The sequence below is a fragment of the Silurus meridionalis genome, chromosome 11 (assembly GCF_014805685.1).
Source record: "Silurus meridionalis isolate SWU-2019-XX chromosome 11, ASM1480568v1, whole genome shotgun sequence".
Classification (NCBI taxonomy): domain Eukaryota; kingdom Metazoa; phylum Chordata; class Actinopteri; order Siluriformes; family Siluridae; genus Silurus; species Silurus meridionalis.
This window is the reverse complement of record NC_060894.1, coordinates 11,138,765-11,165,000: the sequence shown is the minus strand read 5'-3', so window position 1 is coordinate 11,165,000 and position 26,236 is coordinate 11,138,765. Positions and strand designations below refer to the sequence as shown.

The following is a 26,236-nucleotide window of genomic DNA, read 5'->3' as shown; positions in this document are numbered from 1 at the left end:
GCTAATATATCACATTCTTATCATTATAAAATTAAATATCTATCTATCTAATGCATTATCTGCAATACTAGCTATATCTCTCTAACTAGCAGTATCTGCTATACTAGCTTTATCTCTATAACTAGCAGTATCTGCAATACTAGCTTTATTGCTCTAACTAGCAGTATCTGCAATACTAGCTTTATCTCTATAACTAGCAGTATCTGCAATACTAGCTTTATCTCTCTAACTAGCAGTATCTGCAATACTAGCTTTATCTCTCTAACTAGCAGTATCTGCAATACTAGCTTTATCTCTAACTAGCAGTATCTGCAATACTAGCTTTATCTCTCTAACTAGCAGTATCTGCAATACTAGCTTTATCTCTCTAACTAGCAGTATCTGCAATACTAGCTTTATCTCTATAACTAGCAGTATCTGCAATACTAGCTTTATCTCTATAACTAGCAGTATCTGCAATACTAGCTTTATCTCTATAGCTAGCAATATCTGCAATACTAGCTTTATCTCTATAGCTAGCAGTATCTGCAATACTAGCTTTATTTCTCTAACTAGCAGTATCTGCATTACTAGCTTTATCTCTATAGCTAGCAGTATTTGCATTACTAGCTTTATCTCTATAGCTAGCAGTATCTGCAATATTAGCTTTATCTTAATAACTAGCAGTATCTGCATTACTAGCTTTATCTCTATAGCTAGCAGTATCTGCAATACTAGCTTTATCTTTATAACTAGCAGTATCTGTGTTACTAGATTTATCTCTATAATTAGCAGTATCTGCGTTACTAGCTTTATCTCCATAACTAGCAGTATCTGCGTTACTAGCTTTATCTCTATAACTAGCTGTGTCTGCATCTAAGTATCTGTTTTTTTATCACGTGGTGGTGGCGACATACATAACCCTTAGATATCCTGAAAAATGGGATACTGTTTTGCACAGTGCTCATACTGTGAATTTTAATTATTCATCCAGTCCTAGTATAGACCCTTGCTGAGTTCGTTCCATCTTCATAAGCAAAGGAGAGGTGTTGTGTGCTCAGCTGGTGACAGTAATGAACTGCTCCTTTGCAAACCAAAGATATATAATGAGCTTGGTGTCACACCGCATGCCTGCTCATCGGACTTTGCCTAGCAGAAGGTTAGTATTAGCGGAGATATGTGTTGGTTCAGGACTAGCTAAAGGTCACCCATTACACGCCGTCAGTAAACGTGACATATGCAGGTAGGAACAACTGGATGAGAGCTGGGGCGAAGAGCTTTGTGACTCATCTGTCTGTTTTTGTTTTTAGACTCTTCTGCCACTTTTTTTTTTTGGACTTTGAACTCCAGTTTAATGAACTATGACACAGGGTAACAGTAATGCATGACTTGTTTATTAACTTTTTTATAGGAGCTTTTATTTTCTCAAAAAGAGGAGGATCTTCATAAGTAACTGCTTGTATGAATTATTCTAAAAGCTTTTGAGGCACTGTTCATTGGCGCCAACATGGCTGGGGGGACTGCTACTAAATTATTGGCAGAAAGCTGTTGATTGCATGAGTAGTGAAGTCATGTCTCCCCTACAGGTCAAACCCTGTCAGATCCTTGTCTCGGCTGCAGTAGATTACTCGCCTGCCAAGGGCCACTGAATGGCATCTTTCTTTGCCCTGCTGTATGGCACTACCTGTAAAATTAACAGCATGTTCAAAGAGCACTGCAGAAACTTGGAGCCATGCACAGACATGACTTCATCACGTTGCATCATAACGGCTTTCAGCACTTCACAGAGCTCCGTTTGTTAAAAAAAGCTGCTGAAGATCAAAAGTCGTTTGCAGATGGGTATACAGACCACCCTTAAGGCAGCGCATGCCTAATTGTCTCACCTCATTTTGCTATCACGCTGCTCAATTATTGTCTTCGATTTTTTTTTGTTCGGTTTATAGACAGCAGTTCACCGCTAGACACTTCCCCCTACTGTGTGACACGCTCTTTGGTTTCTGACTCTGTGTTAATAGTGTTAATTTCAAAAAGCTTTTTTTTCTGCAAGCCTCTGAGAGCAGGCTCTATTCTGAGCAGGGTGAGAGGCAGCTCTTGCATCCCAGCCGACGCCTCATTGGTAGTTGCCAGCCCTGCAGTTTGATTTCAATTACAGAAGAAGCTGTTTTCTCGCCTCCACCGGTCTCTTGCTGCCAGTCAGAGGCAGCAAGGTATTTGACGCCCCTGCTTTATTAGTGTCAGAGGAAGCGGGCAGCCATGTCTAGCCTCTGCGCTGACATCAGCAGAGCAGCCTGCTGAGAATGTTGGCAACAGAGTTTTGCTCTCCTCCTTGCTATAGCCATAAAGAGGCTTTGAACCAGTCTGACAGACCCGGAGGCTTCCTTAGTTTAATTCACGCAGTCCAACCACACATTAATGGACTCCTTGGATCTCTGTTTTCCTTTACGTGTCATCCGCCTACGAGTGCAAGGCTGCCTGCGTGTTTGTGCCTCTTGGAGAAAGCAGGGTTGAGGGGGAGGGATTTTGCAGATACGTCGGATTCTCCTTGGGACGAGAAGAAAGAGCTCAGTAAAGCACAAGGTGGTTTCCAGCTGCTGGCAGTTTGTCTCGAGTGTAAATCAGAAGTAGGTGAATCATTTAAGCAGTGGCCTAGGTATGCCATTGCATGAGAAGCACGAATTCAGAGCCAGTGACTTCATATATGTAGTTAAATGCTGTTTGTTTGGTATTTAGCAGCAGAACAATGGGCTTTGTGTACAAGTGCAATTAATTGTGCTATGGATTCATAAGGCCAAACAAAAAAGGTCTGTTGCTAATATGGGACATGTATTTGAAATCTTTTGTTATATTTTTATTAATTAATCATCTATGTGCTAACATCTGACAACCGCTAGCAAATAAATAATGAAGAAGCTCCATGCTTACTTGTTTAACCATCTTTGCTGTCATTCAGTACTTGAAGAACATGCTGAAGACTCATACCGCTAGACAGGTATTAGCCATGTTGGGCTGTCATTGTCTTCACAGCTGGCGAGTGATGACCTTTATCAGTAAAATCAGCCCCCCCCAGAGTTCAGCTTTACATATCCACCTGACAGCCCAATTATGTATGTTCCTGTCAGTTTGTTCTTTAGGGTTGCACTCCCCCACTTGTTTTTCTGCCCTTCATGTAGCTACTTGTGCTGCTAGTTAAGAAAGGAAAGTGACACAGTGCTGAACTAATCCCCAGCAGAACCTCACTCTTCAATAGTTGAACATCTAAAAAGAAAATTGACTGTACTTCTCTGTGCGCAGGCGTTCCTGACCTTGACCCGGTATTGCACCTACTTTCATGTAGTATATCGATCAACATGTACTGGTAGCCAGTCCACACAGGAAGCTAAGGTGAGTTGGGATTAGACGAGATGGGAAAAAAGTGAAGCGAGCCCTCAGGCAAAGTGGGTGTTCTTGCAGCTGTAGTGCAGTTGAATAGTTTTCTTTTAACATCCACCGGAACCTGAGATGTGTACTAATGAAACATTTCTTCCTCGTTGTCAGTGTTCGTCCTCCTCCATCACAAACACGCACAAAGTATCCTACAGTGCTCTCTGCACCATTACACCCAAGCACGGTGATGAATGGCTTTTAATAAAGCAAACAGGGTTCTTGCTTGTCCGGATCAATCCTTCCCGTGGCTGCCATGCCAGCTATTGTCACAAGTAATTGCCTAAACCCCTTGTTGTATGAAATGAGACTCTTTCGGGGGAACAAGAAAAAAAAAATAAACGAATAAACAGCTGAACTTGCGGCAGCCTCAATTTCGTACTTCAGTGCACTCGGTACTGCACACCCTGCGCCGTTGGGGACATCTTGTCTGGATGCTAGTACAGTCAAGGCTATTCTATCAGCAAGGTTCAGACATGCTGCTAAGACGAGGAGGAACGAGGGAGTTAGTAATGACTTTAAAATTCCACTCGGATCATTCAGACTACACCTGTATGGTGTCTGTGTCAGTAGATCGTCGCAGCGCAGGATCCACTTTCAGAGCAGCGCTGCCCGAAAACACATCCCATAGTAATGTAGTTGTTTTGCGCTGTTTGATAAACACCGCATCTGTCAATGTTTCCCAGCTTGTTTCTGCCTGTTGGACCATGATCTCGGACAGTTGGGTCGTTGGGGTCATGTGACTCGCTGGCTGCATCTGGCAGTGGAATGCATTTGTTTGTCTCTTTTGGACCACTTACAAAGCCATGCATGTCCAGATTAATGATGTTTGATTTGCTTTCCACAACAATACAGATTAATATTCATGGAGCTTTGCTCTGTTATTTTGGGCCGGTTTTCCAGCTCAAAACAGCTGATGACATTGATTTCAATTAAGGTTTGTTGTTCGCCTTTCAGCACTTTAATCTCTCCACAGATGGTCACCGAAATCTGGCTACCTTGAACTGGATCGGTATGAATGACTCTTAAAGCCTTGCACTGTCCCTACCTGAGAACTGGGTTAAGGGACCTGCACCAGAAAACAAGTGACCACCAACCCCTCCAAACTAACAGAACTACACATATGTTGCTTTTGTTTGGTCAAGCTATTCTTCTAAACACGCAGCTTGAACAAAACTGTGTGGAATTAGCAGGTCTATATTTGGGCTTTGTGCATCTGTTATGCATTAGAGTCTATTTATCTGGTAATCTCCTGGGGGAGCTAAGCATCTGCATTCCAGGCAACCTGGAAACAGAGTTGCTGGACAATAACCAGCCATGAGGAGAGCTTTATACGCCCAGCCTTACTCCATCTGTCCACTCCTCTTTCCTCCCTTTGTCACACACTTTTGTACTTGATGTATCACTTATTTACTTGTGACAAGGCATGAAGATCTAAACACTTGTCAATGTAGCATCTTTGTGGCTTTCCTGTTGTTGTTTTTTTTGGATGCTACACTGCCAGCCGTGAAAATAGTCACCTAGGATTGAGGAATAGCACATGGCAACTGAATGAAGTCGTGTCAGTGTTGTAGATTCACAGGTCAAATTATTTACTCTCATTTCTTGGAGCGGTTTTGAGCCAGTCTTTCTTTTCAAAGGCAAACTGCTCATTGTTGCAAGCTATTCTTTTACTTGCTTATATCAGCAACATCATGCAGCTATTGTTTGCATTGGCCACAGTCGATACTAAATGATTTTTAGCTGATAGTGATGGAAATCAAGCTCTTGATGGACTCTTTTTACAGGAGGAATGTCACTGGCAAAAGCTCAGCCTGTATTCGTGTTTTTTGTTTTTTTTTCGTCTTACATTAGGACGTTTTTGTAGCAATGCGCTAAACATTAGAATCTCTGTAGTCTTCAACTCTCAGCCCATCTGTCTCATTTTTTCAGCTTTGCTGATGCTGCTGTCTTGATTCTTGATACTCATGTGGTTTGTTTTTCCCTCATTGGAAAGGAGAAACACTTCAAGCATCAAGGCTGAATTGATGTATTAATAAGAACGTGTTAATACCGCGTAGCCTCCACGTTACCGTAACGTTCCTGCACGACGGTAAACAGTCAGTCATCAGAGCTAGCGTGCTGATGTGCCTAAAGGGACTGAGCTGAGAAGGTTAACATGGTGCGCTGACATGCTCTGGATAAAAGATGTCTCAGCTCTCCCAGGCATTGGAACCACAAGGCATGTGAATAGAGTAAAATTTACTTTTCGCCCCACAGTTGATGGCTACTAATATTCCTCAGACGTGCATAATTTGTATCTACAGCACTTAAGCCAGGGATATTTTTTGCTCAGTCGCCATCTGGTCTTGATTAATGTAAGTAAAGATAATTGAGGCATCTGCTAATACTCCCGACTTCAAGTGTTAGACTCCTGTTGCTCTCTGTTCTCCTTCAGCTCGGAACAGCAGGTAATCAGTAGGGCACAGAATGCATGAGGTTATCCTATGATACTGTTCAGTGCCGACGTTTATCGTTTATATGTTTACAAATGTTTTTTTGCTATATTACTACATTTTTGCAGTGCAGTAGCTTTTTCTGTAAGCAGAAGCTCATCAGACATAAAGCAGCACCCAGGGAATATAATATAGATCCCTCATAATAAACTATTGGCAACGTTTTTCTCTCGCACCCTCTGATGAAGCTCATTCTCTGATTTAAAGCCAGGTTAGAAGCGGATTTCTTGATTGTGTCATTGTTCCAGCGTACAACACTTGTAACAGACCGCGAATTTGCAATGCGTGTATTGATCACTGCTCTGAAGTATGACCTTTTCCACGCACTTCTCGGTGGTTTGATGTGGACCTATCGATCGAACCGTGCACTCAGGGAAGGCTGGAGCGATCTGCTTGCTCTTGCATGACTAATATCATCTCGACATCTGCTCCGACATCTTTGGCAATGTATGTCACATTGGATTCTATAGAGGACCAATGCTACCCAGTTGCACTGCAGCGTAAATAAGCCATCGCGTCACTTTCAGAGGGTACCTGCCCGCAAATCTGTGGCTAGAGGGCGTTTTATTAGGGAGCTAATTGCATGCTCGCTGTCTGCATGCTTTGAGCAAAGTGATAGCGAAGCACATTGTGGGAAGGAGGCAGGAAAATGTTGCTAGGCAGCTGGTAAGTTTAGAAGCTATTTTGCTGGGTAGAGACTTGTATAAGTACATACCAAGGCATTTCCACCTTCTACTGATGGTGTACAATCAGCCAGCAAGCTACACATCACAGCATCCAAATGAATCAGGGTAGCACCACTTATGTTGTCAATGCTATACAGTTGTTTACTCCGAGTGCTTTTTATTATTTTTTTTTATAAACACTACTGTTACCCAGGAATCATTTTAATCCTGGCTGGGAGAGCGGAAAGAAAGTGATTGCAGCTTAAGTGCCAAATTTAACTGCCTATAAAGCCCCTGAAACAAGACAGGCAATTTAGGTGCGGGAGCAGCGCAACGTGTGAATGTTTGTTTGTTTGTTTACTAGAAGGCAAAGTAAACCGTGTAGCCCAAAACTACTTCTCCAGTTGTAGAGCTCTTAAATAAAACCATCAGCATGATTTCTTTTTTCATGAATAGAGCTCTTCAGAAGCAGGCTTCGGGATGAAAGGCAAGTTCGCATTGAACAAGCTGAGCTTCATGGTTGGATGGAGTTAAGCTGAAACACCTACTTTACCTTGCCGACAATCCTGTCCCCCCGCTACACCCCCTCATTCCCTAATCATCTGTTCATACATACGGATCAGCAAAGCACTAAGGTGTGTGATAAGGTGGTAGATTAGAAGTTATGCACTGTGTTTGTGTTCACGCTTGACTACATGCGGCGATTAGATGGTAGCCTGTCAAAAGCACTTGTCATTTTGGTCGTTTCTAAAGGGACCTGAAGGCTGTGAAGACCCTTAATGAAGCAGTGTGTACATGTAATTGTGAGGAATGTGTGTGGGGGAAGAGAAGGAATTTGTCAACTGAAAATAAAAGTCTTAAATGGCACAAGGTCAGGTGGAGGTGGGGGGGTCAAACTGGTGAGAGGCATAAATGGTGCAAAAGAATCTGTAAACAGAGGTATTTGCTCATTAATGAATGAATAAATTCTTGTAATTGGTAGGGGTTATTTAATAGTAAATAAGAAACGTTTTAAAGAAATGAAATTGTAGCTCTGAAACAAACCGCGCATCTTCTATATCTTGCCAAGATCCTGAATGACATTTCTTTGAGTGCAATTTGTCTAAAAGCTCTCATCAAAGATTCGCTGTGTGCCAGAGCCAAGAGCTTTCTGAAAAGACTGAACAAAGACGCACATACCCTCATACACACACTTTTTTCCCCTCTCTAATATGTATCTACATTTCTTTGTAAATACTCAGTGTATTTAAACTAAACTCCATACTTTAAAAAAAGTCTTGTTTTTACCAGAGTCTGTATGATTGCAATCAGCTCTCAATTATTGTAATTTTGCCTCTGTATACCACCAAGATAGATTTAAAATTACACAGTCAATATGTGATTAAAGTGTAGACTTTACAAAAATGAAAGTACTGCATCAATTCGTTACGAAATACAGCCGTAGTTTCTTTTCACAAGCTCAAAAGTAATAATACATTTGACAGCTGTGACCTGTTTCTTCAATATTTAATGTGGTATTAAGCTGAAAAAAAAAAGCGGCCCTATTAGAGATATAGCAGAACAAGACTCTGGATTTTTTGCCCAGATGAAACCAAGACTGACATGTGCAAGAATTATTGGAAGTGTATGGAGGAGAAAAGGAACAGTCCAAAGCATATCACCATCATCGGTCAAACAAGCTTGAATAAATCTGTGTTTAGTGATGGTGTTACTACTGATTGAAGTATCAGGATGAAATCTGTAGTGTCTTTTTTTTTATTATTTTATTTTATCTTTTTTAAAGTTTTGCTCAGATTAAGGTAAATACTGCAAATCTGATTGGACAATGCTTCAAAGATAATAGTCCAAAATATTTTTTTCCTCACAAACAAGCAGGCAGCTGCAATAAAGGAAACTCTGGTGATGTCCATGGGTCCAGACTTCAGGCAGTCGCTGAATGCCACAGATTTTTCTCCAAGTGTTCGAAATTATTTTTGTAACTGTAATGATATTATTTTGTCCAATTACTATTAGGGGCCATGTATAGAATTGGCTTCGAATGTCACTATTTTTGTAAAAGCCCCTTGAATTAAAGCTGCACTTTAGTAATATCTCTATTGCTTTAATTTTAATTCCATTTCGAATTTGTATACAGAGGCAAAATGACCAAATTCATGTCACGGGCTCAATGCTAATAGATCTGGCTGCATTTGAAATCATGATTTTAGCTTGGCATTTGCAAAATAAAAAAGCTATCTAGAGCAATTATTGTTCAGAGTTAATATAAATAAGGATCAAATTCACAGTCATTTATATTTTAAAGCAGTCAGTAGATTTTAGTGTGAATCATTTCTCCAATTAGCACAAGCGCGGCTTCTGAGAACAACCCAAGTACATCGTGTATAATGCCATAGCGAAAGGATGCTTTAAAAGCCTGTTGTGGAAAAAATGTTGATCAATTGATCCAATTAAATGTCAGAAGCAGATTAAATGTAATTGCAGGATGTGACAGTGCAGCAAGATATTTCAGAGGAAGGCAAGCTTTCCTGCACACACACACACACACACAATCAATTAATAGTGAGCGGTGCATGATGGCCTGCAAGGTTCTATAATAACACACTTAGGCTAAAGGTTAATGTGTGGAATTCAATCTGCCTTTCCATTCGTTTCAATGAAGCAGTCCACAAAAAGAGATGATGTCTCTGTAATCAAAGGGTCGCACCCTCTGCCTGTGCTCCGTGAAATTAATTACAGCCGGCTCTCATAAATTCAGCTAGTCACATTGCGCAGCTCTCCGCTCTCTCAGAAAAATACCAGATGCCAAAAAAGATATGGATGAAATGGGAATGAGCTTCTATAATGTCTGTCCCACACGGCCGTACGCATGCATGTATTCATTTGAAGACTGAGCCTTGTAGTCAAACATTGGGGGGGGTAACCAGACCTGGAAAATGCTGAGACCGTGGCTCAGAGGATCAGTAAACAGGTGAAGCCAGTGGAGAATCCTAGATAGAGAGAGTAGTATTAATATAACAAACAAACAATGATGAAACCAGAATTTACCTTAGAAAAATAATACTGCACTGGGAGCCTGGAACAATCTGGCAATGAGTGTCTGAAAGACTGGGGTTTATATATATATATGTATATATATATGCTGTTGTATGATGAGAAAATTAGCTGCAGGTGCGCAGCTGATTGGGGTGGCTGTGCCCAAACAGACGCGCGCACACACACACACACACACACACGAGGAGCAGGAAGTGCAGGAGGAGAACACAGGAGGTGAGTCTAGATCATGACAGCGAGCCTCGGAGTGAAAATTAAGTCATTATGTATAAGACAATCCCTCCCAGGACCGTGGAGACAGAGCTGCATACAGAGTGCTAATTAGCACTGATGGCAGTTAAAGGGATACTTCAGTCAAATACTGCCATACTGACTGACTACATTAGCCTTCATTCATTATTAGAATTGTTTGCATGAGCTACCTCTTTGGCTAATGGGGCATTGGTAATACAATATAACAATGGTACAGCAGAGATGGGCTTTGCTGTGGTGTGGTAGATAGATTTCTTCCCTAAGGCTCTTTGTTAATATGTCCTCTGAAGGCATATCTCAAAGCGAGTAATATTCTGTTCTGTAGTTAAAATAATAATAATAAAAAATACAATAATAAGCAGCATGATTAGTTTACTGTTTGATATTTGAGGGGGGTGGGGATTCATCTGAAGGATGTTACATACTTATTTTGACATTTCATTTCACTTAAACAAAGCCAGGTCAATCTTTTTATATATATTAATGACTGAAAAGTTTATAGAATATTTTATACAATATACAACTATATGTTTACAATATACAGTGAGGAAAATAAGTATTTGAACACCCTGCTATTTTGCAAGTTCTCCCACTTAGAAATCATGGAGGGGTCTGAAATTGTCATTGTAGGTGCACTGTGAGAGACATAATCTAAAACAAAAATCAAGAAATCACAATATATGATTTTTAAACTATTTATTTGTATGATACAGCTGCAATTAAGTCTATCAGCTAGAATTCTGACCCTCAAAGACCTGTTAGTCTGCCTTTAAAATATCCACCTCCACTACATTTATTATCCTAAATTAGATGCACCTGTTTGAGGTCGTTAGCTGCATAAAGACACCTGTCCACCCCATACAATCAGTTAGAATCCAACTGCTAACATGGCCAAGACCAAAGAGCGGTCCAAAGACACTAGAGACAAAATTGTACACCTCCACAAGGCTGTAAAGGGCTACAGGGAGATTGCCAAGCAGCTTGGTGAAAAAAGGTCCACTGTTGGAGCAATCATTAGAAAATGGAAGAAGCTAAACATGACTGTCAATCTCCCTCGGACTGGGGCTCCATGCAAGATCTCACCTCGTGGGGTCTCAGTGATCCTAAGGAAGGTGAGAAATCAGCCCAGAACTACACGGGAGGAGCTGGTCAATGACCTGAAAAGAGCTGGGACCACCATTTCCAAGGTTACTGTTGGTAATACACTAAGACGTCATGGTTTGAAATCATGCATGGCACGGAAGGTTCCCCTGCTTAAACCAGCACATGTCCAGGCACGTCTTAAGTTTGCCAATGACCATTTGGATGATCCAGAGGAGTCATGGGAAAAAAATCATGTGGTCAGATAAGACCAAAATAGAACTTTTGGGTCATAATTCCACTAAACGTGTTTGAAGGAAGAAGAATGATGAGTACCATCCCAAGAACACCATCCCTACTGTGAAGCATGGGGGTGGTAGCATCATGCTTTGGGGGTGTTTTTCTGCACATAAGACAGGGTGACTGCACTGTATTAAGGAGAGGATGAGATTTTGGGGAACAACCTCCTTCCCTCAGTTAGAGCATTGAAGATGGGTCAAGGCTGGGTCTTCCAACATGACAATGACCCGAAGCACACAGCCAGGATAACCAAGGAGTGGCTCTGTAAGAAGCATATCAAGGTTCTGGCATGGCCTAGCCAGTCTCCAGACCTAAACCCAATAGAGAATCTTTGAAGGGAGCTCAAACTCTGTGTTTCTCAGCGACAGGCCAGAAACCTGACTGATCTAGAGAAGATCTGTGTGGAGGAGTGGGCCAAAATCCCTCGTGCAGTGTGTGCAAACCTGGTGAAAAACTACAGGAAACGTTTGACCTCTGTAATTGCAAACAAAGGCTACTGTACCAAATATTAACATTGACTTTCTCAGGTGTTCAAATACTTATTTGCAGCTGTATCATACAAATAAATAGTTAAAAAATTATACATTGTGATTTCTGGATTTTTTTTTTTTAGATTATGTCTCTCACAGTGGACATGCACCTACGATGACAATTTCAGACCCCTCCATGATTTCTAAGTGGGAGAACTTGCAAAATACCAGGGTGTTCAAATACTTATTTTTCTCACTGTACAACTTCAGTTTAAGGTGTACTGTAAAGGTAAATAAAACCAGAATGCAATGATTTCCGTATCTCATAATACATGTCGTATTTACAAAAAAGGGATCAAATTTTTAAACTGAGGAAATTATAATTAAAAAACAAGGTCATTTTGAATTTGATGGCTGCAACACGTCTCAGAAATGTGGAGATGGGGCAACAAAAGGCTGGAAAAGTAAGCGTTACTAAAGCATTCTGCAACTAATTAGCTTAATTGGCAACAGATCAATAACATGATTGTGTATAAAAAGATTATTGTAGAGAGGCAGAGTATCTCAGAAGTAAAAAAAAAGGGGGCAGAGGTTCGCCAACTTTTGAAAAACTGTGTCTACAAATTATGGAACAATTCCAGGATAATGTTCCTCAACATTACAAAGACGTAAATATCTTAAATACTAAATATCTTAACATCAACAGAACATAATATTCTGAAGAGATTTAGAATGAAGAGAAGAGGAAACATCCGGCTTATCAGCACTCGGTTCAAAAGACTGCGCTGTATTAGTGCCTGTTGAATGATCCGCTTGTACATCTGGAAATGCACCAGAAATGCTGAAAAATCCATTCAGAGCAACATATGCTACCATATAGACAAGAGAAGACCTTGTATATTTCAGCAAGACGTTGCTAAACCACATACTGCAGTCCAGACCTTTTACCAATTGGAAACATTTGGCCCATTATAAAATGAAAAATATAACAAAGAAGACCCAGGACTTTTGAGCAAATACAATCTTGTATCAGAAACGAATTGGACATCATTGCTCTTTCAAAACTCCAGCAACTAATCTTCTCAGTTCCACGATGTATAAAGACTCTTATTAAAAAAAAGAGGGGATGCTACATAGTGGAAAATGTTGCATGTTGCAGCCACTTTTTGGTAAACTCCCACATTTTCTCAGTTCAGTTCATTTATGTTTTTATGTTCTGTTGTGAATAAAATGTGGGTTTATTAGTTTTTTTTTAAAGATTTTACACAGCATCCCAACTTTTTTAGAATTGGGGCTGTAACTTTATTGTTCTTCACAGGATAAGTTAGTTCCTGTTATCCATTATAGCAGGTTTAAACAATAGATTCCTCTCATGTTTTTGTCTCTTGAAGTTGTCTCTTAAAGAAAACAGTGGTTGTTTCAAATCTCTGGCACTGGAGGCTCTTCCTTATTCTTAAAGGTATCTACTTGTCAAAAATGTCACATATCGTCAGTTGGCTAAATAACAGTACATATTTTTTCGGCTTTAATTATGTGCATCATTCTCCACACAAGTTCATGGGCTGTTGCCATAGGAACTGCAGCATATTAGAACAAGCATATTAATATAAACCTTACCGCTATGTCATAAAATTAATCATCACCTTCATATTTGAGGACTTACCAGCGCTGTGGTATAAAAAAGACTCGTTTATAGCATCATGACATTTAGTGCATTTCACAGATGGGAATCTGGTCTCCTTCATTATCACCAACAACTAAGCAACATTTTTACAGCGTATGAAAAAAAGAAAAGACAAATGCGAAAAGTAGAATTTGCTGTGGGAATGTGATATAAATCTTGTCGAACTGCCCACGATTTCCTTTATGACCTCCAGATACTGTCAGTTGTAAAAATTCTGTCTTCCTCTTTTTTTATTGAAACCATGTACAGAGGATTGAAGCGTTCACCCTCAACTGATATGTTACAGTAAGCAATCGTGGAGTTCACAAGCAGTCATTGCTTGAAACTTTTGGAGTACCTAGATGAGTACCTATGATTTGGGAAGGATATATTACTGAAGCATAGCACAGACATCAAATTTCTGAACTATTCCATACTAACACTATAGTGACCATGATCCACATGGGCACTAAATGTGGAATGGGATCATCAAAAAGCCCATATGAATCTTTCAGAACTTTTTTCTATATAGTGTGTCATGTAAAACATCTCTTTTTTCCTTTTGTTCCTCTTTCTTTACAGGCATACTTCCGACAGGGTGTTGCCCTCCAGTACTTGGGCCGGCATGCAGATGCTCTGGCCGCCTTCGCCTCCGGACTCGCTCAGGACCCCAAGAGCCTGCAGCTGCTCGTCGGCATGGTGGAGGCCGCCATGAAGTCTCCACTTCGAGGTGTGTGTTTTTGAAATGCTTTTATCTGGAGAAAGAATGCAGCAACTTAAGGGCCGATATAAAAAAAATAAAAATCACAAGTTCAGGCCGTTGTTATATAAACTACATACTAAGTGTTAGCACTAGTGTAACAGTGAGCATGCCACTGGTTTTTCAAGAGTGGTTTTAGTGAAACACTTAATAAAGGAGCTGGATTTCTTAAAAGCTTCGGCTTCTTAAACAGCCAGCTTTAGTGCAGAGTGACCAAAAATCAGAGTATACGTTTATATTGATAAAAAGTGTATATATAGCATATAAAACAAAGTAGTGCATTATTAATGCTGGAAATGGATGGATGATAGATGTCCCGCTTAGTTGAAATATATTTATATTGTATATATTTATGTAAAACCTTTACATAGAAGAGTACTAAAGTGTTGGGAATTGTTTAGCAGAAGTATATATAAGGTGCTACATCATTGTAGGCATGTCATATTGAGCTATTTCCATGCGAAACAAACAACTTTAAAGTCTTGGGTTAATCGCCGAAACAACTCCAACTCTTCACCTATTTAAAAACTCGTTTAACATCGCCACATCAATGAAACGCGACTCGAAGAATGTCTGATAGAAATGACACAGGCCAAAATGTCTTATGTTTTTGTGTCTTGTCACGTGCAGTATAGTGACGTAGCCTTAATTTAAATTCAATACATGTTTATTTGTATAGCGCTTTTTACAATGGACATTGTCTCAAAGCAGCTTTACACAGATAAATTGGTAATAAAGCCGTCTCAGGGTGGACAAACTATTTTTTTCCGACAGCATTTTAAAATGAAAGCACTATTTGGATGAATGTGGATGTATCCCTACATGTACTGTTTCATTGAAAGCTTTTCTTCACAATCAGTTAGTCTTTTGATGTAATACAATCTTGTAAAAAAAAATCCTCCCTTTGCTAGTAAAATTGTTGTACATGTGCACGGTCATCCATCTGCACCCATTGAATGTATACGCTGATCCTGTGGAGGTCAGTGCAGCTTGTTTGCTTTTCCAGTGGACATTTTGTGATTGTGAAATGTCTGCTCTGTCAAAAAGTCCCCGCAGCTTCAGCAGCAGCAGAGACACTGTTTACTGGGGATGAGGCCTCTGAATAAGAGCTGTCTCTTAGAGATATGTTTCTGCAGCTGTGTGTTTGTGTGTGGATATGTGTGTGTGTGGATACGTGTGTGTGTGTGTGTGTGTGTGTGTGTGTGTGTGTGTGTGTGTGTGTGTGTTTGCATATATCACATTTCCAGCCTGCCTGCCTGCTCTTTGTTTGTGTGTGTGTGTGTGTGTGTGTGTGTGTGTGTGTGTGTGTATATGAGTGTTTGAGCTACAGTCATGAACACAGAAAGAGAAAATATACATCTGTGGCCTCTGACTAAACAGTGCATTTTATTTGTAGGTAAATCAGTGACACACAAGCAGCCTGGGTATTGGGAGCATGCGCAAAATGACTGTTTTACTTCTAATGACGGAGCGGATACTTTATTTCCCTTGCTGTCCCAAAGTGCCAGGGCAAAAATACAAAGAAAGAGAGAGGAGAGAGAGAGAGAGAGAGAGAGAGAGAGAGAGAGAGAGAGAGAGAGAGAGAGAGAGAGAGAGAGAGAGAGAGAGAGAGAGAGAGAGAGAGAGAGAGAGAGAGAGAGAGAGAGAAGACCACTCTCCTCCACTGTTTATAGTTTATTTGTTACACCCCATTTGGGTAATACAGATATGTATGTAAGTGTGTGTGTTCTACTTATTTCAGCATACATTAACAAATGTCTTCATACCTTCCATCCTTCCAATCATTTACTCTCTCGATATGTGGAATTGTCAGGATTTCATTGGGTTAAGAGAAATTTTTGAGGCTAGACATAAAACGCTTAAGAATTCATAACGCTAACGTTAGCTGTTAGCCACTTCCTGGTTAGCGGCTAACACTAGCGCTATAGATACTTAAGCGTTTTTTTTTTTCCTCTACCAGCAGCCTGAGTCATCTCACTGCCAAAGGTTTGATCCTCTCTTTTTCTTCGTTATCAGTTTGAGCTCATGTAAAGATTTGCATGGAAGAGGGGATTACCTCACTCTAATTGAATTAAATTGAACTGGATTGAATTGTCCCGCTCTGCATCAGACATGCTGTCCAAACCAACTCGTTCATGCCAAGCCATGTGAGAAAACCGCTCTGAACTTCAGAGCAGGCTCTCGTGCTGCGTGGCTTCTCAATGAGAAGTGCTTTTTTCCTCGACGAGTTTACGTTCAGTCCCAGACACCGGATAAACACGTGCACAGTAAGCGTCCAGCCTTTAGACAAATGAAAGGGTTGGAAAACAAACGTTTAAATAAAATAAAAATAAAAAGATCTTTATAGCTGAGATTGCGGTCTGTACTCGCCGAGTATCTAATCACATGACATACAGGCTGCGTCAGTGCTGGGGCTACGTAAAGGCCTGTAGATTCGTCGAGCGGTAATTCAAATAGAAGGGAAGGCAATAATGTGAGGAGGGCGGAACCGTCATTTGCTGTCATTAAGGCTTTATTTAGCTGCTTTCTTACAGGGATCCAGACAGTCACGTCAAAGCTCTCTTTTGCCTTGACATGCACTCGGTGAGTGGAGGGAGGGAGAACATGAGCGGGCACAAGCGAGGAAAAATAGGCACCCAGAGGCTCATCGTTAAATCCTGGCCGTGCCATCGCTCCAGTGCGACAGGACGCATAAGCATTTTTTTCTTGTTTATCATGCTGCATTTTGTGGTTAACTAGATTTGCAGCCTGTCCGTCCACCCACACACACATGCACGCGCACACAGACACACACACACACACACACACACACATGCTGATACACCACTTGCCAAGCCAGAGTTTTTTCACAGTTTAATTTTAGCAACTGATGATGCTGTGAAGCTGAATGAAGTGCAGTATGTGTGTATGTGTGTGTCAGAGATGGCAAAAGTAAACACATCGTTCACTCAAGTTAAAGTAAATAAGTTTGGGCTCTGATATGTACTACTACCCACTGGCCATTACTACTACCTGTTTTAGTGCCACGTTAGTAACTGGACCTCACATCATATTAATATATTATATATTATATTAATATAAAATAATTTAATTAATTAATCTATTATTAATTGTATTAATTAACCATATAGAATTAAATTAAATTCATTATTATTTGTATTGTGCTTTTAACAATAAACATTGTCTCAAAGCAGCTTTACACAGATAATGTGGTGATTAAAAGTGAATATGTTCTTTATAAGTGTAAGTTTGTCCCTGATAAGCGAGCTGGTGGCGAATGTGGTAAGAAAAAACTCCCCGAGATGGCATAAGGAAGAAACCTTGAGAGGAACCAGACTCAAGAAGGAACCCATCCTCATCTGGGTTGCACCGAATATCCATTTATAGCAGATATATGATGTTGCGGGGTACAGAGATGATGAGCAGAAGCAAACTGTAGTCCTGAGTCAATGTAGCAGACTGTCGACATTAACTACAGTCCAATCCATCCTCAAAGCTCCCGTTCTTACTCCAAAATTTCATGGAACCACCGAGAAACCGTCCCAAGTTGTACAGAGTGGCCTCCAGTCGAAAAGCACACTATCCAGAAGCAGGCCTGGACGAAGTGGGAAGATCCACGGAGGGAAGAGGGGCAGGAACAGTGGTCACTGGAACCTCAGGAGCATGTTTAACGAGAGAGAAGGATATGGATTATTATGTGTCTTTATTGCTGTATGGAAGGTAATGTCACTGTGCAGTTTGGACTCCGGCAAGACTTGTTATAGCAGCATAGCTAAAAGGAAGAGCCGGAAGGTGACACCGACATTAGGGATCTCTGGGATAAGAGACGACCCAACACACCACCTTCAACAACACTGAGTGAACGTGTGAAAGTGAGGGGATGATATAGAACACAAGTATTGCTCTTTGTTAGCTTCTCAGGCTAGCCTACATATGTGGTGCGCGGGATATAGGAAATTATACGACAATGGTAGGTTGAAAAAGTCACGCAATGACAAGAAATAAGTTGATGTGCTGAAAACAGCACACAGCGAGAAGAAAAATATTTATCATGCCACCAAATAGATTAAAATTAAAGTAACCAGTCTGTTTTAAAAAGGTGAGAAGTAGAAAGTACAGATATTTGTGTAAAAATCATAAGTGAAGGTAAAAGGTTAAGTACTTAAGTACAGTAACAAAGTATTTGTGCTTCATTACTTCCCACCTCTGGTGTGTGCATATGTGTGTGTGTGTGTGTGTGGGTGTCTGTATGGGCGTGACAATGTCGATCATTAGGCAAATCTTGACTCATTCCAATGTATCAGTGAACTTTAATTATTAAAGCGAAATTGTAATTTAGTTCAAAAGGAAATATATTGCGTTGAATATTTTAGCAGGTAACCTTGATGAAGATCATGGTGATAATTATGACAAACACTTTACATTAATAATACTAAATAAAACATGGAAGATTGATTCAGCGGCAGCAGACGGTTCATTCAGCACCGAGTTAATCCAGCACCCTGCACTTCCTGTGTCACGTTACTATTCCTCATTAATGCAATAACTGTGATCATTCCAAAAGAGCTTTTATTCAACTTTCTGTCTTGGTAACAATCCGAATCTTTTTTTTTTTTTTAAGAATCCTGTATTAAGAACAGACTCAAAAATTTTCTAAGAACACTTCTGGTGCAGGATTACATTGTTCATTTAACTGTTCCAAAAGTAAATTCTTCTCTATTTTTTAATTTATACACATGACACAGTTCCGCATATTAGTATAATGTATTTGAGATTTTCAAGATGGCTATTCTAACCTAAATAACGTTTACATGCTCCAAATTCTGTGCTCTAGTGTTAAACATTGCAATGTGTGTGGGCACGTGTGTGTGTGTGTGTGTGTGTGTGTGTGTGTGTGTGTGTGTGTGTGTGTGTGTGTGTGTGTGTGTGTGTGTAAGAGGATTACAGGTGTGTAATGGTGCATGTAACATATTTGACACCCAGCGATGGACAGGTTTCCTCTCACTACAGACCTGCTATTGTTGATTTAATGGAGCGGACAAGTGCATGCATGCGTTCAAGCACACAAACACACAAATTGTGTTTTTTTTTTTATTTTTTATTTCATTTCACTCAACTATATAAAAGTGCAGCTAAACACTTTAATGCTTATCACTGACCCATGATTGGTCATTAGCACCACCAGTCAAACTGGCATTCTCTTATTTTGTATTTCTTCCTATTTCCAACACTTTAGGTTTTCCTATAATTCTGTCTTCAGAATACAAACTGGTTAATGCAGCATGAGCAATACTGTAAATGCACACACTTGTATTGTCCCACAGACTCACATGCATCCATACATCTTCTCACACACACACACACACACACACCTCTACACAAAGTAAAGCAAGACAGCTAGAAAGCTCATTCACGCTAGATGATAAAAACTGATAAGGAAGGGCAGCTAAAACAGGAGTGTTGTCGCTCCCAGCAGGCAGCACGAGGACATGTGGCTGTGGCATGAGCTGATTTATGTGCACGTTCACACTTTACCTGCATTTCCACCCCTCCAGCCGAGGTCACCTCTACACATATGCTTGCCTTCTGTCTTCGCTCTGCCCTTCCACCGAGCGTGTGATTGTGTATCACAGAAAGACATCTGTATTAGAAAGAGGGAAAACGATACGAGACAAAGCCGTGGAAGGAAATCAGAAAGGCGGCAATGATAAATTACAACGTTTGCTAGAAAGAATAGATATACAAAATCTCACAAAAGTGAGTACAACCATTTTTCAGAAACCATTTTAGTAAATATTTTCAAGGGACAAGACTATAGAAATAAAACTTGGATATATTTTACAATAGTCATGTGGAGCTTATATGGCAGTATAGATTTACTTTCCTCTAAAAAAATTATTCAACATGCAGCCATTATTGTCAAAATAGCTGGCAACAAAAGTAAGTACTCCTAAGCAAAGCCACATGTCCTATTCATCATGTTCATGTTTTTGTCAGCTTGACAGGACCATATTTGTGTATCTTGTATGAGAGCAGATGTTCAACATGGCACCTCATGGCAAGGACTTTCTGAGGATTTGAGAATTAGAATTGTTGCTCTCCACAAAGATGACCAGGGCTATAAGAAGATCAGTAACACAGTGAAACTGAGTTACAGTACAGTGGCCAGGGTCATACAGAGGGTTTCCAAGACGGGTTCCACTCGGAACAAACCTTGCAAGAGACAATCAAAGTAGTTGAGTCCTAGTGCTGTGTGTCAAGTGCAGAAGCTGCCTTCAAAAAAAAGATGCAGGCGTGCTGCCAGCTTTGCTTTAGAAGTTGCAGAAGCGGAAGGTCCGCTTTTCAGTGCCCAGATCATATGCCGCACACAGCAACAAGTCGGTTTGCATTCCCGTCGTCCCAGAAGGAAGCCTCTCCTGAAGAAGTTTGCTGAAGACAACCTGTCCAAGAGCATGAATTACCATGTCCTGTGGTCTGATGTGACTAATATAAACTTGTTTGGCTTGGATGATGTCCAGGTGATGCCCTGGTGAGGAGCACCAAGAAGATTGTGCCTTGCCTACAGTCAAGCATGGTGGTGGTAGTATCATGGTCTGGGGCTACATGAGTGCTGCTGGTACCCAGGGTGCTGCAGTTCATTCAGGGAAACATAGATTCCAATATATACTGTGACATTCTGAAGCAGAACATGACACCTCCCTTCAGAAACTGTGGCAAACAGCAGTTTTCCAACATAATAACGACTTCAAACACACCACCAAGATGACAACTGCTTTGCTGAGGAAGCTGAAGATGATTGAGTGGCCAAGTATGTCTCCAGACCTGAACCCTATTAAACACCTGCGGGACATCCTCATGCGTAAGGTGGAGAAACACCATGTTTTTAACATCCAGCAGCTCTGTGATGCCATTATGGAGGAGTGGAAAAGGTTCCCGGCAACAAACTGTGCAGCTCTGGTGATTTCAATGCCCAGGAGGATTAAGGCAGTGCTACATAACAATGATGCTCACACAAAATATTGACACTTTGGACACAGTTTTGACATGTTCTTTTGTTGGCAGTTATTTTGACAATAATGGCTGTATGTTGAGTTATTTTTAGAGGACAGTAAATCTGTACTGCTATACAAGCTGCACATTGACTACTCTAAAATATATCCAAGTTTCATTTCTATAGTCTTATTCCTTTAGAAGATTAAAAATGGTTGTTAAAATGTGGGTGTGCACTCACTTTTTTGAGATACTGTGTGTGTGTGTGTGTGTGTGTGTGTGTGTGTGTGTGTGTGTGCGTGTTTAAAGAGAGAAAGAGAGAGAGAGAAATATATAATCACAAACTTTATTAATGATCTGACATGGTTTGATTGAAAATAAATTTAATGAATGTGTAATCACTTATCACATACTCAGCATCTCATAAACCATGGGTGGCTGTTTTATTTCTAGTCAAGGTGACTAAACACTCTGAACCACCTTATTTGATCCATGTGCCTTTTTAAAGGTTAAGTTATAAGAACTGGGATTTGATGAGTTGCAATCTTGCTTCCTTTTTTCTTTTACCCCTTAGAGTCTTTGGAGCCGACCTATCAGCAGCTACAGAAGATGAAGCTGGACAAAAGTCCGTTTGTTGTGGTGTCTGTAATTGGCCAGGAGCTGCTGAACGCCGCCCACCACGGAGCATCGGTGGTGGTTTTGGAAGCAGCGCTGAAGATCGGCACGTGCAGCCTCAAACTGCGCGGCTCGGTCTTTTCGGCCCTCAGCAGTGCCTACTGGTCTCTGGGCAACACAGAGAAAAGCACCGCCTACATGCAGCAAGACCTGGAGGTGGCCAAAACCTTAGGTGAGCAAATGCTATAATTATAACATTTACGGCAAGGTTGTACCTGTATTGGTTTGTTGTCTCTACTCATGAGGGATGTCATAAACAGTGGTGAAGCTAATGCTAAAAGCTTCATTAGCTAACACTTTTACATTTGGTCCATGATCAATGATTTCTGTATTAAACTAAGGTCAAAGGTGTTTCACAGTTTCTAGTGTTAGACCCGAATAAAATACGCGCCTAGTGGATAACTATCATTTACAGTGCCATTTTTTGATATAATGTAACACCGGTATGTTAACATATGCACTCGGGGTTTCCGTCGGCATTGTGTATAAATTAACAGTTTCAGTGTTGAATCATTTCAAAGCTGAAATTTTTTCGAATTCTGGAGGTTAATTAAGCATCTGATAATTATGCAAATGATAGTAGCAGCCGATTTTAATTGAACGATTTAATAGATGTTAATCATTTTCATCACACTCGTACTAGAATTTACTTCACATTTAAATATGTTGGAAAAAAAAAGGAAAAAAAAAGTGACATTCTTTTTTTTTAACGCGTATAAGTCGCACTGAAAAACTGATTTTGCAGACGTGAGAATAAAATGAGGATTGGAGCATTGCTGTCAGAGTGAGCGAGATGAAGCTGAAACTTAGTGGATAGACAATAGTGTATTGACATGGTGAATGCATTGTGAAGATTAGCCAGGCTTAATTGTAAGAACAACTAACTTTCCATCACATCACTCACCCTGCCTGAGCTACTAACACATCGAAACCACCTAAAAACATTATAAAATACACGTGACCTATTTTTACTTAATCAGCATGTAAACACAATGTTTATAATCGAAACTGTGTGTATATTAATGCTTAACTGAAAATGATTGTCATTGAGATTAAAACAAGTACAGTAGTTTAACATTAACAGTAGGTTAAATCTAGCTAACATTAGACACATGTAGTTACACAATTGTAAGCTTTTGTTGTCTTGAAAAAAAAAGAATGATTGGCCTACAGTGTAAAATATTATGCACTTAGCTAAACATAGTGCTGCTTGTCTGTTTTAGTTGAGAAAAATGTAAATGCACGCTATTCTTGATACCTGCTGTAAGTAAACTTCTTTTTCCTCAAATAACAAGGAAGTGCGCATGTGAACCAGTCAAGACTTGATCAGGTACCAAACAAGCCGTCAGCAGTGAACACTAACTTTGATGTTGTCTGGGAGAAAAGTTCACAGCTGAGAAGAGGCTTGTATCATTCTTATCATCCAAAACTACACTGTGGTGCACATTCGGAAAGATTGATCACAAGTTCTAAAAAGAGATGTTGAGATCAGGGAGCAGGATTCAGACAGAGCTGCAGTTCAGCTTTAGATGTTGAGCTGTTACACATGACGGGATTTCGATATATATATATATATATATATATATATATATATATATATATATATATATATATATATATATACACACAGATATTATATGTGGGGGGGACGACCACCTGTTGATGTATTAATGTAGCTTCGACCTTGTCTCTCAGAATAAAGAACATAATTGGGACCTTGAGCTCACGCACACAGTTTACATCATCTTATTAATTTGACCCAACAGTCCATTTAAAAGAACATTCTGCCAACCCTTATGTATGATCAGTTAAAGTTTGGCATTTCCTTAATTACCAGTAAAGTTTTAATAGATACAAAGTTTTTAACTTTTCTTTTAGAAAGAAGTACATCTCAAATCAGTTATACACCTGAACAGTGCACTAATATCAGAACACTACATCAGCATTCTTTGTTGAGGCATAAAAGCTTTGTGCTGTTTGATCTGAGCTTTTATTCTTCCTCAAGTAAGCACTGAACTGTGTCAGTGTGCACTCAAGTGAGCCATGGTTCAGTTCACACGTTTAACACATTGCAGAACAGCTCCGAAGCCGAGATTTTGAGTGAGTAGTAAGTGTCATGCAAGATGTTTATTTTTACGTTCCGCTTTGCCTGGTGGGGGTTGCGGTGGCAAGTGGCTGAGATGGCCTAGAGGTTATTCTGTTCTCCAGTAGAAAATTCCACTTCTCGTAAAGTGATCCTCAGATGCTCCCAAGCCAGTTGTGAAGAGAACCAAGAGCCATCATTTTTGTCAGAACCTAAACACACCTTCCATGTGTGTACCCAAATCAGTAGCGCACCTGCAGCTCATTTCTTCATCAGATGACAATATATATAAGCAGCCAGTCCTTCAGCTAATAATTGCCAGGTTGCTCTGGCTTTCATTGAAGATTCAGTGGCAACTTTACCCACTTACTAATTCTCTGTGGTGCCCAGGCTACTCCCATTTCTTCCCTGTGTGGATTACTTGACTCTCGCACCAGCAACCAGCAAAGTATTAGTCCTTGTCTTGACACTTACTGGGTCTATGTATTTCTTGCCTTCTATCCTATAGTCTTTGCCCTGTGCTCTATTAATGAACTTGTCTCTCCTGCTGGAGAACAGGGTTTAATTCCCACCTCTGGCCATGACTACCTAATGCATATTCATTCACACCATCCTCTCAGACTAATCTCTGGTAATGGCTTACCAGACACAATCACCACAATGACTGGATTGTGGGGAAGATTGTCCACTGTGAGTTTTTCAACAGGGCATGAACACTTTCTTTGCCAGTGCAAATTGGCAGTGCATTTTGGCATTGACTTCAGGCTTCCAAAAACTCTACCCATACCCCACCTTCTTTTTTTCGATTGACCGCAACAAAATGTAGCTATGACGGGTGAAATTGCTCTTGAGGAATAGGGGCACTGGCTTGAGGGGGTACAATTATTTTTAAGTTTGCAAGTTCTCTAATGTAGACACTCAACCGGATTCTCCTTTCATCACAGCACCAATTAAATCGTAGAGCTGAACCTGCAACACTTCTGGTGGCTCACCATGGATGTTGACACCAGGGCCTTTGTCTTCACATGCTTGGTCTTTGCTTGTGGGAAGATTTCCAATAAACCCCCAGATGGCCTGTTTTATCCTTTGCCTATCCCAAGTCAGTCATTGTCCCACATTGCTCTTGTTTTCGTTACTAGGTTACCTCCCTCTCAAGAAAACACCATTTACACTATTGTAGATCAGCTCTCCAAAGCTGCTCATTTTTCTGGTTACATGACATTTCCCTAGAAGTTGTCACAGAGACTGTGGACCTCAGTTTGTCTCCCAAGTATGGAAAGCCTTATGTAAATCCCTTGATTCCACTGTGGATTTGTCCTCAGGTTTTCACCTCCCAGACTGATGATCAGGTTGAAAGAACCAATCAGGACCTGGACTCTGCCTTTTGGTGCATTATGGCCAACAACCCCTCATCTTGGAGCAGTCAACTCCCCTGGTTTAAATATGCCCATACGTCCTTCACCACTATAGCCACAGCTATGTCCTCCCTTCAGATGATTTCTAGAATATCTGTCCCCTCTGTTGCCCACCCAGAAATATGACATTGTTTGTTTCCTTTGTCCAAGCCCACATTCACCACTTATACACCACTTCCCCCTTGGAAGAACTTGCTCTGCTCTGCTTCACTCTCTCAACTACCATCTCACAGACTGCCATCCCACAGACTGCACCAATGTATCAACTAGGGCAGAGGGTATGGCTACTAAAAACATCCCACTCAAGATCAACTCCAAGAAGCTCTCACCTCGTTACCTGGGTTGGTTTCTCATTGAGAAGCTTCCCATATCCATGAGAGTCCACCCAACCTTTAATGTATCCCAGTTAAACCAGTCTTTGTCAGCATCTTCATTTTCTCTCGAGTTCACTTTCATGTTATTGACATTCCTACATTAACATGATTGGCTTGAATTGGATTTGCTTTGGAACTTGCATATTTTCCTTATCTAGTAATCTACTTCTTTTATTCAGACATGTATAAATGAAAATATTCCAGACATTAAATCTATTTGCTTTAGGACCCAGGCCACTGTGGAACTAATACTATTTAACATAACAGCTGTTGTAGAATCTGCATTCAAGCTGCATGTGAGATTCACTTGAGAGACTACAGTTTTAAACTAAAAGTGGAACCCTAGAGCTCAGAAAGTGAATATAATTAGGTGAATTTAGTATATAAACACTGATGTTTTCTGCATGATCATTACTAATGAGATCCCACAAAGTTTGAATTTGAGACTGTGTGTTAGCTGGAGATTCTCACTCCACTGCCATGATGTCATTGGTATGTTATCTTTTAGCAGGGGGCCCCAGGATTGAGCTCCCCATGTTCTTTTTTTATATGCAAGTCAGTGCT

General features: G+C 40.4%; 1 protein-coding gene across 4 annotated transcripts in view; it reads left to right on the top strand.

Annotated features, from left to right (window-relative positions):
* The window catches only part of ttc28 (tetratricopeptide repeat domain 28), a 237,290-nt gene that overhangs the window by 136,978 nt on the left and 74,076 nt on the right, over window positions 1-26,236 (top strand). For all 4 annotated transcript variants that reach the window (XM_046860776.1, XM_046860774.1, XM_046860775.1 and 1 more), the window contains 2 exons: window positions 13,958-14,105; window positions 21,700-21,972. In XM_046860776.1, coding sequence (XP_046716732.1) covers window positions 13,958-14,105; window positions 21,700-21,972 — 421 coding nt within the window. The remainder of the gene's footprint in view (window positions 1-13,957; window positions 14,106-21,699; window positions 21,973-26,236) is intronic.